A 12,393-nucleotide genomic window follows, 5' to 3' on the forward strand; every position below is an offset into this window, starting at 1 on the left:
TAAAATGTATATTCTTCCATTTTCTCTATAAAGTATCATCCTATTCAGTGAGGAAAAATGTAGTCCTGCAAATATTGTGAATTTACACACAATAGCCAGTGCAGGAGCCAGATATTTGTGCAGATTAGCACTGGGAAAAGAAAAACAAACTGAGTTGATGCTGTTCTTATTGAGAGGGCTGACTCACAGATGTATGTTGAACCAATTAAAAATCAGGTCATTTGCAGGTTCAGTTTCACATTATCACTTTTTTATGAGCCCTACAGACCCTGAACAGATGAGACATGCCCATTTGATGCTTCAAAAATAGTGAATAAAAGCAAACATTTCAGCATATTTTCGTTGAACGTTCGGTTTCCATAATCTATTTCTCTTTTGTTGCTTAAGATGTGCATATACTGTATGCTGACAACATTTTTGTTACAACTGTGGTGATATTTTTTTTTTACACAACTAAGCAATTTATATAAATACATTTGATTGAAAAAGATGCTATCAAATGCTCACCTAAATCGTGTGACCATTTAGAGCAAAGCAGTGTAACTAAACTGTCGCCAGAAAAGCTTAAACATGCACTCCGGTCCGCACAGCTGATGGCAACTGAATGCTTTTGCATGCGCCATTGAGCGTTGTTAAACTCACTGCTGATTGCTGAGGCTCATACTTACGAACGCAGTTTTGCACAGAGAGCGCTCTGGTATTTCAAATGTCGAGGCAATTTTATCAAAAATCAGTCAGAGGGCCAGACAAAGATGACTGGCATGCCAGATTTGGCCCGCAAGCTGCCAGTTGACTAGCCCTGACCAAGTGGTTTAATATCTGGACAGATAATCAAGTTTGTAGGTTTACACCCTAGAAGAGGCAGTTTGTCACTTGGCCCACACTGAAAAGTTGCTTTGGATTAAAGTGTTTAATAAATGACTGTTTGCTTGAACATTCAACAACAGCCATTTGCCCATTCCAAAACATTTCAGAGCTCATTTGTGTCAAATTTGTCAAAACAAATTATTCATTAGTTTGTTCTGTCTGTTTTTAATTGCAGTTTCTAAGGAACCAGTCCCTGCCACAGCATCCATAGGTATGGAAAATGTGCTTTTCTAATTATATAAATCACACAGTTTCAGTTCTAAAGATGTGAAATAAGCCTAGTCTTATGCTAAACTGTTTTATTCATTATCCTTGTTCTAAATGTAGGCAAACAATTTCCAGTAGATTAAGCTAGTATTAGATTAAATTAATATTCCCTTGGGAACCACTCTTAACTATGCAATTTCATGCAAAACTTGTGTTTCTCTAAAACATCTCTTAGTCATAAAGTATGGGTTTAGATGATGAAAGATCATAACATTGAACTTTGAAATCAAAACCAGGCGTTCACTCCCATCTGATCAAACTAATTGCAGCTTGTAATTTTGCAGCAGCTGAATGTGATTTAAGTATTGGAGTTGGCGGCATCCTCACACTGAAGCGTCCATCCCATGCTGAGTGAGATTAGAGGAATGAAAGCCCTTTGTCAGTTCAGACAAAGTCTATGTTTATATCCAAATGTGTGCAAAGTGATTTGAATTAGATTACTGCTTGTTAGCTGTCTGAATACTAATTTACAGATTTGGCTGATGGGTGTGTGTGACAGAGTTTTGAAAACTCCTACACACACTCTCTTATGTCCTTTCAAAGGCAGATTGACAATACACGGCCAACTCCAAAACTGATCATAAAGACAAAAAGTGTGATTTTGGTGTTTACCCAATGTTTTCCTTCCTTCCTTCCTTCCTTCCCTTACTTCTTTCTCTCTCTCTCTCTCTTTTACCCTTTCTTTTTTCCATGTCATTGTAGAATCAGGGCCACCTATGTCAAACCCCATGGTCCCTTAATCTTAGAGTAAAATTGACCAATGTAATTATTAAAAATGGAATTTCCACTGCCCAAGGGTTTGCAATTATCTTTATTTCCCATCATTACTTACATCTATTCATCTCAGTACTTGAAATTCACTTTAAGTTTTGAGAAATACTTGAGAAGTGTCAGTTTAGTAAATTGTAAAAATCAAACATTGTTCTGATGTCCTGAATTCATTGCTACAAACTAAACTGGCATCAAAATTACAAGTAAATAACTATTTGTTGCAAATTTTTGTATATGGGGATCTGTTAGAAGGCAAGAGCAGACCCATTTTAGTACCTACAGTAAATTACATTTTCAGAATTGCTGACACTTTCAAGTTTTTGCCTGTCTCGCAAAAAGCTTCTTCCGTTACCCATTCTTCAGGACATATTGAAAGCCTTCTTTAAAAGCAGATTTTGAAAAAGGATTTCTGATAGATATCTTGGTGGGTTTGGGGTTTACAGTCAGTCCAAAAGCTCATTTCAAAGGTTCACTTTAAAAAGGCTGAGATTCAGAGTCTCTAAACATGCACCTTTGATCCAGACACCTCCTAGTAGAGGTTTGAAAACTCTCGTTTAAAGCTACACTCTGCAGCAAAGACCGCAACTCCCCCATACACATATACACTCAACTGCAATCAGCCACTAAGAGCAACCATATTTACAGAGGTTATGAAGGTGAAGACAGCTTGCTTAGTGCTTGAGGAAGAAAAAAGCAAGATAGAGAAAAAAAAGAGCACACAGACAGGGTATTGAAGCGAGAGAGAGAGCAAAGGCGAAAAAACCCCGGCATCAAGCTCTAGCCGACTCAGCGCAAGTTGGCGGCATTTATTGATTGGAGCAGTAAATTTTGTACTGTAAGATGTTTGTAAACTGGAGGTGGTACATGCCATAATCATCTACACTCACATTCTTACTCGATATATTCATTCCAACTTGAGATGCTCACTGCCTGACCTAGAGAAGCCAAGGGACAAGCAACAAATAAAAGTAGAAAATCATGAGTGAAGGACAGATTCACTCTGTTCCAAAACCTAGGAAGTTTCCTTGCTAGACAGCATGTTTAGACATCATAGGCACTCCCGATGCAGATGCTGTTTTGAATTAGCATAATTATGCTGCCTCCTAAGATACCTCGTTTTTGGCAAATAATAAGGCTGCATCAAATGTATCATTGAGGAGAATGCATTGCGTGGTGCTCAGTGAAAAAATAAATCAGAGGGCAAAAATACAATAAAATAAATCAAAAGCAAAGAGAAATTATGAAAAGTAATAATAAAAATAACTGAATGGAATTGAAAACTGACTATTTTAGTAAACATACACTACTGGTCAAAAGTTTTGAAACACACTCATTCTTTATTATATATATTTTTTTCTTCACATTTTAGAATAATAATAAAGTCATCAAAACTATGGAATAACATAAATGGAACTATGGGAATTATGTTGTGACTAAACAAAATCCAAAATAAATCAAAACTGTGTTATATTTTAGCATCTTCAAAGTAGTCACCCTTTGCCTAGAATTTGCAGACATGTACTCTTGACATTTTCTCAACCAACTTCTTGAGGTATCACCCTGGGATGCTTTTTAAACAGTATTGAAGGAGTTCTCATCTATGCTGGGCACTTATTGGCTGCTTTTCTTTATTATTTGGTCCAAGTCATCAATTTCAAAAACTTTTTTTTATTTTTTTTTATTTTTATTAAATTTTAGTTTTATAATGAAATAAATTAATATGGTGGCACAATTATATTTTTGTCTACATTTGTCTAATTTCAAACATTTAAGCATTCGCCTTCAGATCAAAAGATTTTTAAGATCATGAGAAACATTTCAGTCAAGTGTTTCAAATCATTTGACTGGTAGTGTATGTGTGTGCTTTTTATTTGTATTCTTATTAGAGTATCCTGTCGTTAGCTTAGCAACATGCTATCACAAAACTCAAATCAATTATGAGCCGAGTCTCCCGCACGCTTCACATAAGGAGCGTGTTTATATGACTCACATTTTTGCTGTCTATGTAGAACATTCCAAATCAGTCACTTTTGAGGTCCAAAACATTCATGATCAATTTACGATAGAGAAAATTAAGCCCTACCCTACAGTTTTTTGTGTAAAATTTTCAGTATCACCTGGAAATATGTCACATTACGGAAGTAAAATGGGTTGTGATTGGAGGTAGACGATACATCGGTTTTACTGATTTATCAGTGCTGATAGTTGCTTTTTACTTGTATAAAAAGCATAAAGTTTATGAAAAGGCTAAGGTTGGTGTTATCAACAAAATAAAGTCTGAATGGAATTTTGCAAGCACTATAAAAAGGAGTGATTATGTAAAGAAGAATCAGAAAGACAAAGTAGTGGATGGTAAGCCAATGGAATAGAGGGAAGATAGTGCGTGAGAAATACAGCCACCTATACACTTGGAATCTGCCATTCAAATGAGGAGGCACGCCTTTTCATTCTGTTTTACAGACACTATTTCTCGCTTTGAGCCGGGGCGTTATATTTGTGATCTGGAGGTGTACCCTGCTGGAACGATGTTGCTGCTATTACGAGGTTGAAAAAAACCGGTGCCCCCCTAATCATTTATAAACCTGCCTATTATGTGGGGCTTCCAGTTCATTTATAGGCTAGCGATCACAATGCCGGGTGCCATGGTAATCGCATACAGAGACAGAGAGAACTGCTGGCTGTTGTTTAATATAATTTTCCCGGTAATCCATGCAGAGATGATAATCGTCAACACACCGTCCGACGTGTGCACTGATGAATAGTCCAGCTGTGAACATGTATTTTCACAGGGATGCAGTGAGAACATTGTGTTAGGAAGAGAGGATAAAGGTAGAGAAATGGTGAATGTGCAATGTATTAGAGTCAGATAAAGAGTGAAAGATTTAGATGTTGTAGAGGAATCTAGATATCTGTAGGATCAATGGAAACATAAACAGAATGGAGGACAGAGATTGGAACAGCAAGAGAGAAAACGAGGGGTTCTATTTCAAGGTGAGATGATAGGCTGAGAGGTTGGAAATGTATAACCCACTAAGGGACGGGCTTGATTTAGCTGGTTAGCTATAAGACTCCTAGCGAATCCATGATAAATCTCTGAGAATGACATTCAGTGTAATGACATTGCTCAGAGGTTGCTATTTCTTAGCTTAGGAGTCTTAATGGAGTACTCAGTTGCATTTTGTTTTATTGTCTACTTTTTCTCAGTTTTCTTACATGTTTCTTCTAAAAGTACTCATGAGAAATACAATTTGACAAATATGTCAGTTGTTGATGTAGTAAAAACATAGAGCTATAAGTGTAATGTATATAGTGTAGATAATCAATTCTCAAAAGAATTTGAAAAGAAATGTTTGAGTTCATTTTGAGACATTGTTAAGATCTCTTCTGAAACTCTACTGGAAAGGCATATGAGATTACTGAGATCTTTTTTTTTTTTTTTCTCAAGAGAGAAGTTTGAGAAACACGATTTTGATGCGAACGCTCAGCGTCTGCGTACAGTTGAATGCGAGCCTGTCAGAGTATATACCATTTAACTGCATTAACTCCATTTGCTCTATATGACAGGAAATATGGTGCACAGATCAACACAGTGCAGTAGAATCTCTGTAATATCAGAAATAATATGGTTTTGCCAGGTATACAATACTGTAAGCTGTAAATACACGTGTTTAGTTTGCAGAGTGCATACCAAAGAAACCTGCAAACACCATATCCAGAACAGGCTGTATATCTTTTCACGTTTCCGAATTTATTACAGCACACATTGGTGTAGATTATAGCAATATACTGAAGGCAGTAGATTTTTATGAATGCATAGCAGGTTACTGGGTTATATTCAGCCCGTAGTTTCCCATGTGAAACAATGAAAGAATGTAATAAGCTGGACATTACAAGTCATATATATCTGCCTTCTTTGCCAATAATAGATTTCCATTCCATAGATGTATTTTCATTAATAATCAGTACTATGAATCCTATCTGACTATTGTTGTTTCATGCACACATACAACATCTATACTGGTTCTGCCTCCAATAGTTGAAGGGGCAATAGGAGTGTTTGGGAAACTCCATTGTTTTTGAAAATGGAAATTGGAATTACTGTTTTGGAAAAATCAATTGGTGCCAGTAGTGCAGCAGAAATTACACGCTTTGCCTGACACATAAGGACATATAACACTCCATGTGAGTTTTCAGAGATGTTCTCCATTATCCTAAAGTGTATGTATAAGATTAAATGTGTCCCATGGGATCGCACAGCAGACTCTGCTAATGTTTCTGCATGTCTCATTTATGAACTGCAATGTTTATTTATCAACTTATAACTGTCTCATAACTCATCAGCCCACAGTGCAATATATCCAAAGCCACAAAACCTAAAAGTTAGTTTGAATATACAGAATATGCATTAGCATGACCTTAAGCACTTTTGCAATAATCTGCATATATAGCATGCCATATTTGATGTCGCCTACAATGTACATTTGACCTTTATTTCTAGGGTAGCAGGAGTAGTTCGATATTTCACAGGGTGAGACGTGGCAGACGTTTCTCTCCAGTCGTTTTAAAAATATAATACACCCACAGGGCCGCCACTTTGAGATTCGCCCCATGCGGCTGAGACGAAAACACATGAATAATTAATTAAGAAAGAACTGATAGCCATAGAGGGAAGGAGAACGCAGAGGGAGGGGCCGTAAATTGAGAGACCTTACTTCTCTCTCTCACCCGCTCTCAAACTTTTACTTTTTGTTTGCTGGCTATTAAACCATAAGCACATAATTTGAATTGACTTAAAAATGAATTTACTTAGTCCAATATAAGAAAATGACCTGAAATATAGTAAATATGTAAATGTTATGTATGTTTGAATAACATTTTTAAATTCTCTGAAGAAAAGGTGAGTGGCACTTGCCCATGCGAAACTCACCACCACAATTCTAATCTGTTGCTAAATAGTTACTGAGGTGTTCTGTGTGGTTGCTAGGTAGTTGCTAGAGTGTTCTGGGTGGTGGCTTCTTCAGATAAAAATGTATAGCTTTGAACTCTTTGAAAAAATAAATAAATAAATAAATTGTAAACTACATTTATAATCGAGAGAAATATTGACTTTAAATATATTTCACTTAAAACTGACAAGTATTGATAAAGAAAAAATGGTGCCATATGCTGTGTACATTTTATGTCTATCAGTATCACAAATGTCACAATGTTAGCTTAGCAACATGCTAACTTAAAAGTTTATGAAATCAATCGTGAGTAGTGTGTCTCGCTTGCTTCACTTGAATAGCACTATATGTTTTGTTGCGCATGTCGGAGCAGAATTACTGTCTAAGTAATTCATTACAAATTTGTAGCTTCAGTTAGAACATTTTTAGTTTAAAATGTTGATGATTAAAAACGGTTTGATTTTGCTTCGTTTACACCTCTCCGAGTACAGAGATTTTCCAAAATGTTCTTTTGTTCTGCATACTTTGGAAAATGATGACATTAGTAAACAGAATTCTCAACCAAAAACATATTAGTGTTGACCTGGCCTCAGAAGGCAGCTGCATATGCAGACAGACAGTAGACAACAAGGCAGCTGACTAGGCAAAAAAATAAATAAATAAAATAAAAAAAAGCATCAAAATGCACCAATCAGTCAGATCCAATTTACATTTTAGGAGCTGAAACCAAATTCATTCTGAGCATTCTCAGCAGCTATTGACTAGTGATGTTTTGTAGCTGCTCTTGCTGTGAAATTGACATAGTTGTTTTCTTCATTTTGTCTCCGCTAATACTTTCCACATTTTCCTTGTGGCACTAGAAACGCTACAGTGCTAACACATCATGCAAAATTATTCGCATTTCACAGTGGTGAAAGCGGAGATTTTTGGCATGGATGATACATTATTTAGCCCCAGAATTATTTTAAGTGTTATGAATTTTGAAGGTGATTAATATGCAAATAGCCACATTAATAATTTGTCAAGTTATATTCCACCCCTCTCAGCATCTGAAAGATGCTTTGGGTGTTTAAAGGAAGCCATATGAAAAAATTCCTCATCATGTGCACCCTTCCTCTAGTTAATGAACTCATTAACATCAATATATTTCTTCAGTTCTTCCAATCTTATTCTAATAAAAGGGTTGCAAGGACGGACTGTCTTAGTCCGAGTATATTGTCATGCATAAGTGTCCATGCTGAAGTCTGCAGTATACTGAGCCTTGATTTAATGAAGCTGAGATAGCATACAGTTGCCCAGGTCTTAACCGAGCTTTGGTTGAGAGGTATTAGAGCAGAATAAACAAAGCTGCATTTTTTTGAGGGCAACATCACATCCAGTACCTATTCCAAATATTTGTTTTTCTGTTTTCTTTACATCTTTTTTCCAAGTACCCAAAAAATTTTATGAACATCTCTATATTGTTACCTTCTCCAGATTATGACCCATTTCGTTTTACAGTAGTAGCTACGTAGTTTGATTGGCCAGGTTGAATTAAAGACTCAAAATCAAAATATTTGTTTTTGAATGGAGTTTTGTGGCTTTTAGTCCATGTTAGCTTTTTAAAATGTTTAAAATTGGCAGTCTTTCTCTTCTGGGAATATGGACTAAAGAAATTGATGATTCACAACTTGTCCACAGAGGTATATACAAATTATTGTCCAATAAAATGCTCTCTAGAATGAGCATGTCTCTCCCCCTTAAAGTACTGCAACAGACTAGCAATAGCAAATATCAAGTCATGGTTTTGCAGGGCTGTGATGTAAACTAAGGGATAATCATATTTTAAATTATAGGACACATTGATAAATGCCTTTGAAAAAACGTCCCCTTACAGCTGGAAATACGTAAAAAAAAAAAAATTGAGTCCTTAAAGTTTCCCACCACAACATAGTTGTCTTTTTTAGGTTAATAATCATATGTAGTCTGGATCTTGGCATTCATTAACAGCACAAATATTCAGCAATAGATATAATGCCTTTTAATCTTTAGATAATGTGACAGAAATGACACTGTTCAGATAGCGGATTGACATCTCTTTATTGTATTACTGATTAAAAGGAGTACAATCTCCTATATTTTCCATTGTTGCCTGGGGCTTGTACATTGGTGATAGATTGTAAATGTAACATATTGTAGAAATGAATTAGGCCCTTCTGGATTGAGTGTCCATCAGACATGATGCTTTAGGGCTTATGGAGTTTCTGCAACTGTCACGTGATGTCACCATATAATGACACCATGAACTTATTACAGGTACAATCCTTCCAGATCATTCTGAGGCTACGTTTTTCGAAGACTGGTCTTGTGGGGATCAAACCAGCAACCTACTGTTTACCAGCTCTAAGAATTAACCGGATTTGTCAGTCCTCTCAAGCTGTCAATTGCACATTGGGTACTCAAGGATTTTGAATTCTCCCTTCACAGATGGCAGCCACAGTGAGATGTCCCAGCCCTCGATGACCATCCAGACATACCCATATGGGGGCTGCGAGTCGGTGGAGATGTCCTATCAAGCCGGCCAGTTCCAACCTGCCATACGAGTGGCAGACTTGCTCCAACACATCACCCAGATGAAGTGTGGGCAGGGTTATGGGTTTAAAGAGGAGTATGAGGTAAGAACTGACTGTTTTCGATTGAACATAGAATGGAAATGGAAAAGTATGGGGCTGATCTAGAAGGGAAATATTGCTAGTCTCACATAGCCACACTATTGAATACCGGCATTAATTCTGGTCCAGTTTGCATCTTATTTTGGCCAAGAACCGCTCACTTAGGCCAAGTCAACTGATACATTATAGTATGAAAACAAATTGATTTTGCTATACGTTTACACTTACACTCATCCATAGATTTTTCCTCCAACGAAAACAAATACTTTATAAGACGCTCTCTAAAACAGCATACTTTGGAAAACGATGATGTTGGGGAACTGCAAACAGAAGATTCATGTTTGACCAACATGAAAAACAACCAGTTAGTTCGTTTTGTTTTTCGTGACATTAAGGGGGTTATGAAATACTGTAGAAGTAACCACAATAATAGAGAATGATAACAAAGAATAGAAATGGACAGATTATTTGACAGATATATCTCAAAAGCAAAGCAGAATATACAGTTCTACTCATTGTTATCTAGTTTAATTGCTACTAATTACTTCATAAATAACTCAGGATATATATCAAAGATTTGATACCACTAACCTGGCAGACTTGATAAGTGGAGTGATTCTGTTATTCCTAACAGAAAACTTTTAGAGTTTTAGAATGGAAAGCAAGCCACAGGTACACTCAAACTTTAGGGCTATTGAGCATTAAAAGGGCTACTTCTGGAAACCCTGAATTTGAAGGTTTCATGCACAATGATATAAAGTATTTGCGACAACTGCATTTGCATCTGAGGATATTTTGAAAATCGTACCGCTATAAAATTTGTTTTAGCTTTATATGCTTGGCAAGTGTGTTTTATTTAGCAAATATTCATGGAAGAAATATTCATTTGCACACACTTTCTACTCGCTTTAATAATACAAATAAATAATTCCTATGCTTATTCAAATTGACGAAAGTCACCAACATAGAATTCGCATCTGTTATATTGTCTCCTTGTCGTTTGAAAGGAAATCAGAAAAAAAAAAAAGACAAATGATGTTTTTTGTGTCTTTATGTTCTCCCTTTTTCATGTGCAGATGTGAATAAGAAGTTATAAGAAGTTATAAGACTGCGAAAATGTACGCTGGCATTATTGTGACCCTGTCATTTAGTTGAACTCTGTTGAAGTGAACTTGAATATGTTGTACACTGTAGGAAATATACACTGCCAACATCAGATAGATATGAGATGAACCTTTAATAAGGCCAGTTATTTTATCTGGATTTATTCCTCGTAAATTGTGGCTTTAAAGGTCTTAGATGTTGCCTTGAAGGGTTTTAGTTTATTTAGAGGTTTGTTTTCATTCACTTGAGTAATTAGTGCTTCTTAAAGCACTTTTTTATGAGTGCTTTGAATCTTATGTTCCAATATGAGATAGCTACATGTAGTTTGCTGTGTACTAAGTATAGAATATTCTATTAGAAGTGATTATTTCAAGGGCAAGATATTACTGTATGATCAGACTTAGTTACATTCAAAACACTTTTGACTAGTAAGCAACTGGGCTAAACACTTATTAACACATACTTTCATCTCTGCCTTTTGATTTTATTTTATTTTTTCTAACTGAGGTGACAGAATGCCAGTAGCATGCCTGGAGAAGAACAGATTGCATTACATGCTCTCTAGTGTCCTTTTGGTAATGTATGCTGTCTTCACAATTAACATTGTGCAGGTCTTTGTCATTGAAGCAATCTGGTCTTCGGGATAACCAAACAATGGTGACTTCACATTAGGTCTGAATAAGATTATGATCTGAGATATGTTTTTTATTTGTTTGTTTGTTTGTTTTAGATATCTGATTGCCTCTTTATAAAGTTTGACTTATGAGAATTAGAATATGACTGCTTCACATTGTCTGAAGTTTAGAAGTAAACATGACATGCATTGCTGGCAGCTCATGCCTGTCTTAGCGGTCTAATAGCACCAGAGATTGTGCCTTCTGTTCAAAGGGTCATTTATCAAGGCAGACTTTTTATAAAGCCTTTTTGTTTTTGCCTCTCTCTTCCAACATGATTTGCCTCACAAGTTCCTCTGTAAATGAAGTTGCCAGATTTTTTCACTGGGCCATCTCTGTCCTTGCCTCTGAAAATATGTCATATTTCCTAATATGCAGTAAATTGAAAGAAACCCAGTATGTTTGCATTGAGTTGAATGGAGTGTTTGCTTACTGGCTTGTGACTGGCTAGAGAGAGCCTATTATGGACAAATATGTTTCCCATTATGCTTTAAAGAGGTGGCATGTGTTACTGTAAATGATATTGTAATTTGCTCTATCATTTACAGAATATTGTCATTGCTGGATTTGTGTGTGTGTATTTCATCTGTCATAATTCCTAAAGTCAAGACAGAAGGGATGGAAAGGGTACAGACAAAGGTTTCAGGGTTTAGCTGGTTATCATGGTTCACTTAGGAACTTGTAGATACCGTAACTACATTATTATGGGGACATGAAGCATCTTTCTCTGTTGACAGCCATTCAAAATTAGGCATGTATTTTGACCAAATAATTGAATCTCTTTGAGATAATTGGGAATGCTAATGGATAACTTTCTCCAAGTATTATATACACCCTTGGGAAAAACAAGGTGAGTCTAGACAGATGAGATATGACGGACAGAATAACAGAGAAAGAGAGCGAGTGATGCAGATCTGACCATGCTGGCAAAAAGCTGATGACGGCCATGATGTCAGCATAATCGCATCATTAATCTTATTCTGACAGATGTGTGTACATGTTAGAGAGAGAAATAAAAATTAGAAGTTAATGGAACGTATATAGGTTATAGAGCACAACAGTGACCATTCTCTTTTTAGTGACCTTGGTTCTAGAAGCATTTTTTATTATTAT

General features: G+C 36.1%; 1 protein-coding gene across 5 annotated transcripts in view; it reads left to right on the forward strand.

Annotated features, from left to right (window-relative positions):
* The window catches only part of LOC127448891 (receptor-type tyrosine-protein phosphatase T-like), a 363,972-nt gene that overhangs the window by 289,198 nt on the left and 62,381 nt on the right, over positions 1-12,393 (forward strand). For all 5 annotated transcript variants that reach the window (XM_051711804.1, XM_051711805.1, XM_051711807.1 and 2 more), the window contains 2 exons: positions 1,043-1,078; positions 9,318-9,505. In XM_051711804.1, coding sequence (XP_051567764.1) covers positions 1,043-1,078; positions 9,318-9,505 — 224 coding nt within the window. The remainder of the gene's footprint in view (positions 1-1,042; positions 1,079-9,317; positions 9,506-12,393) is intronic.

This window comes from Myxocyprinus asiaticus, chromosome 12 (assembly GCF_019703515.2).
Source record: "Myxocyprinus asiaticus isolate MX2 ecotype Aquarium Trade chromosome 12, UBuf_Myxa_2, whole genome shotgun sequence".
Lineage (NCBI taxonomy): Eukaryota > Metazoa > Chordata > Actinopteri > Cypriniformes > Catostomidae > Myxocyprinus > Myxocyprinus asiaticus.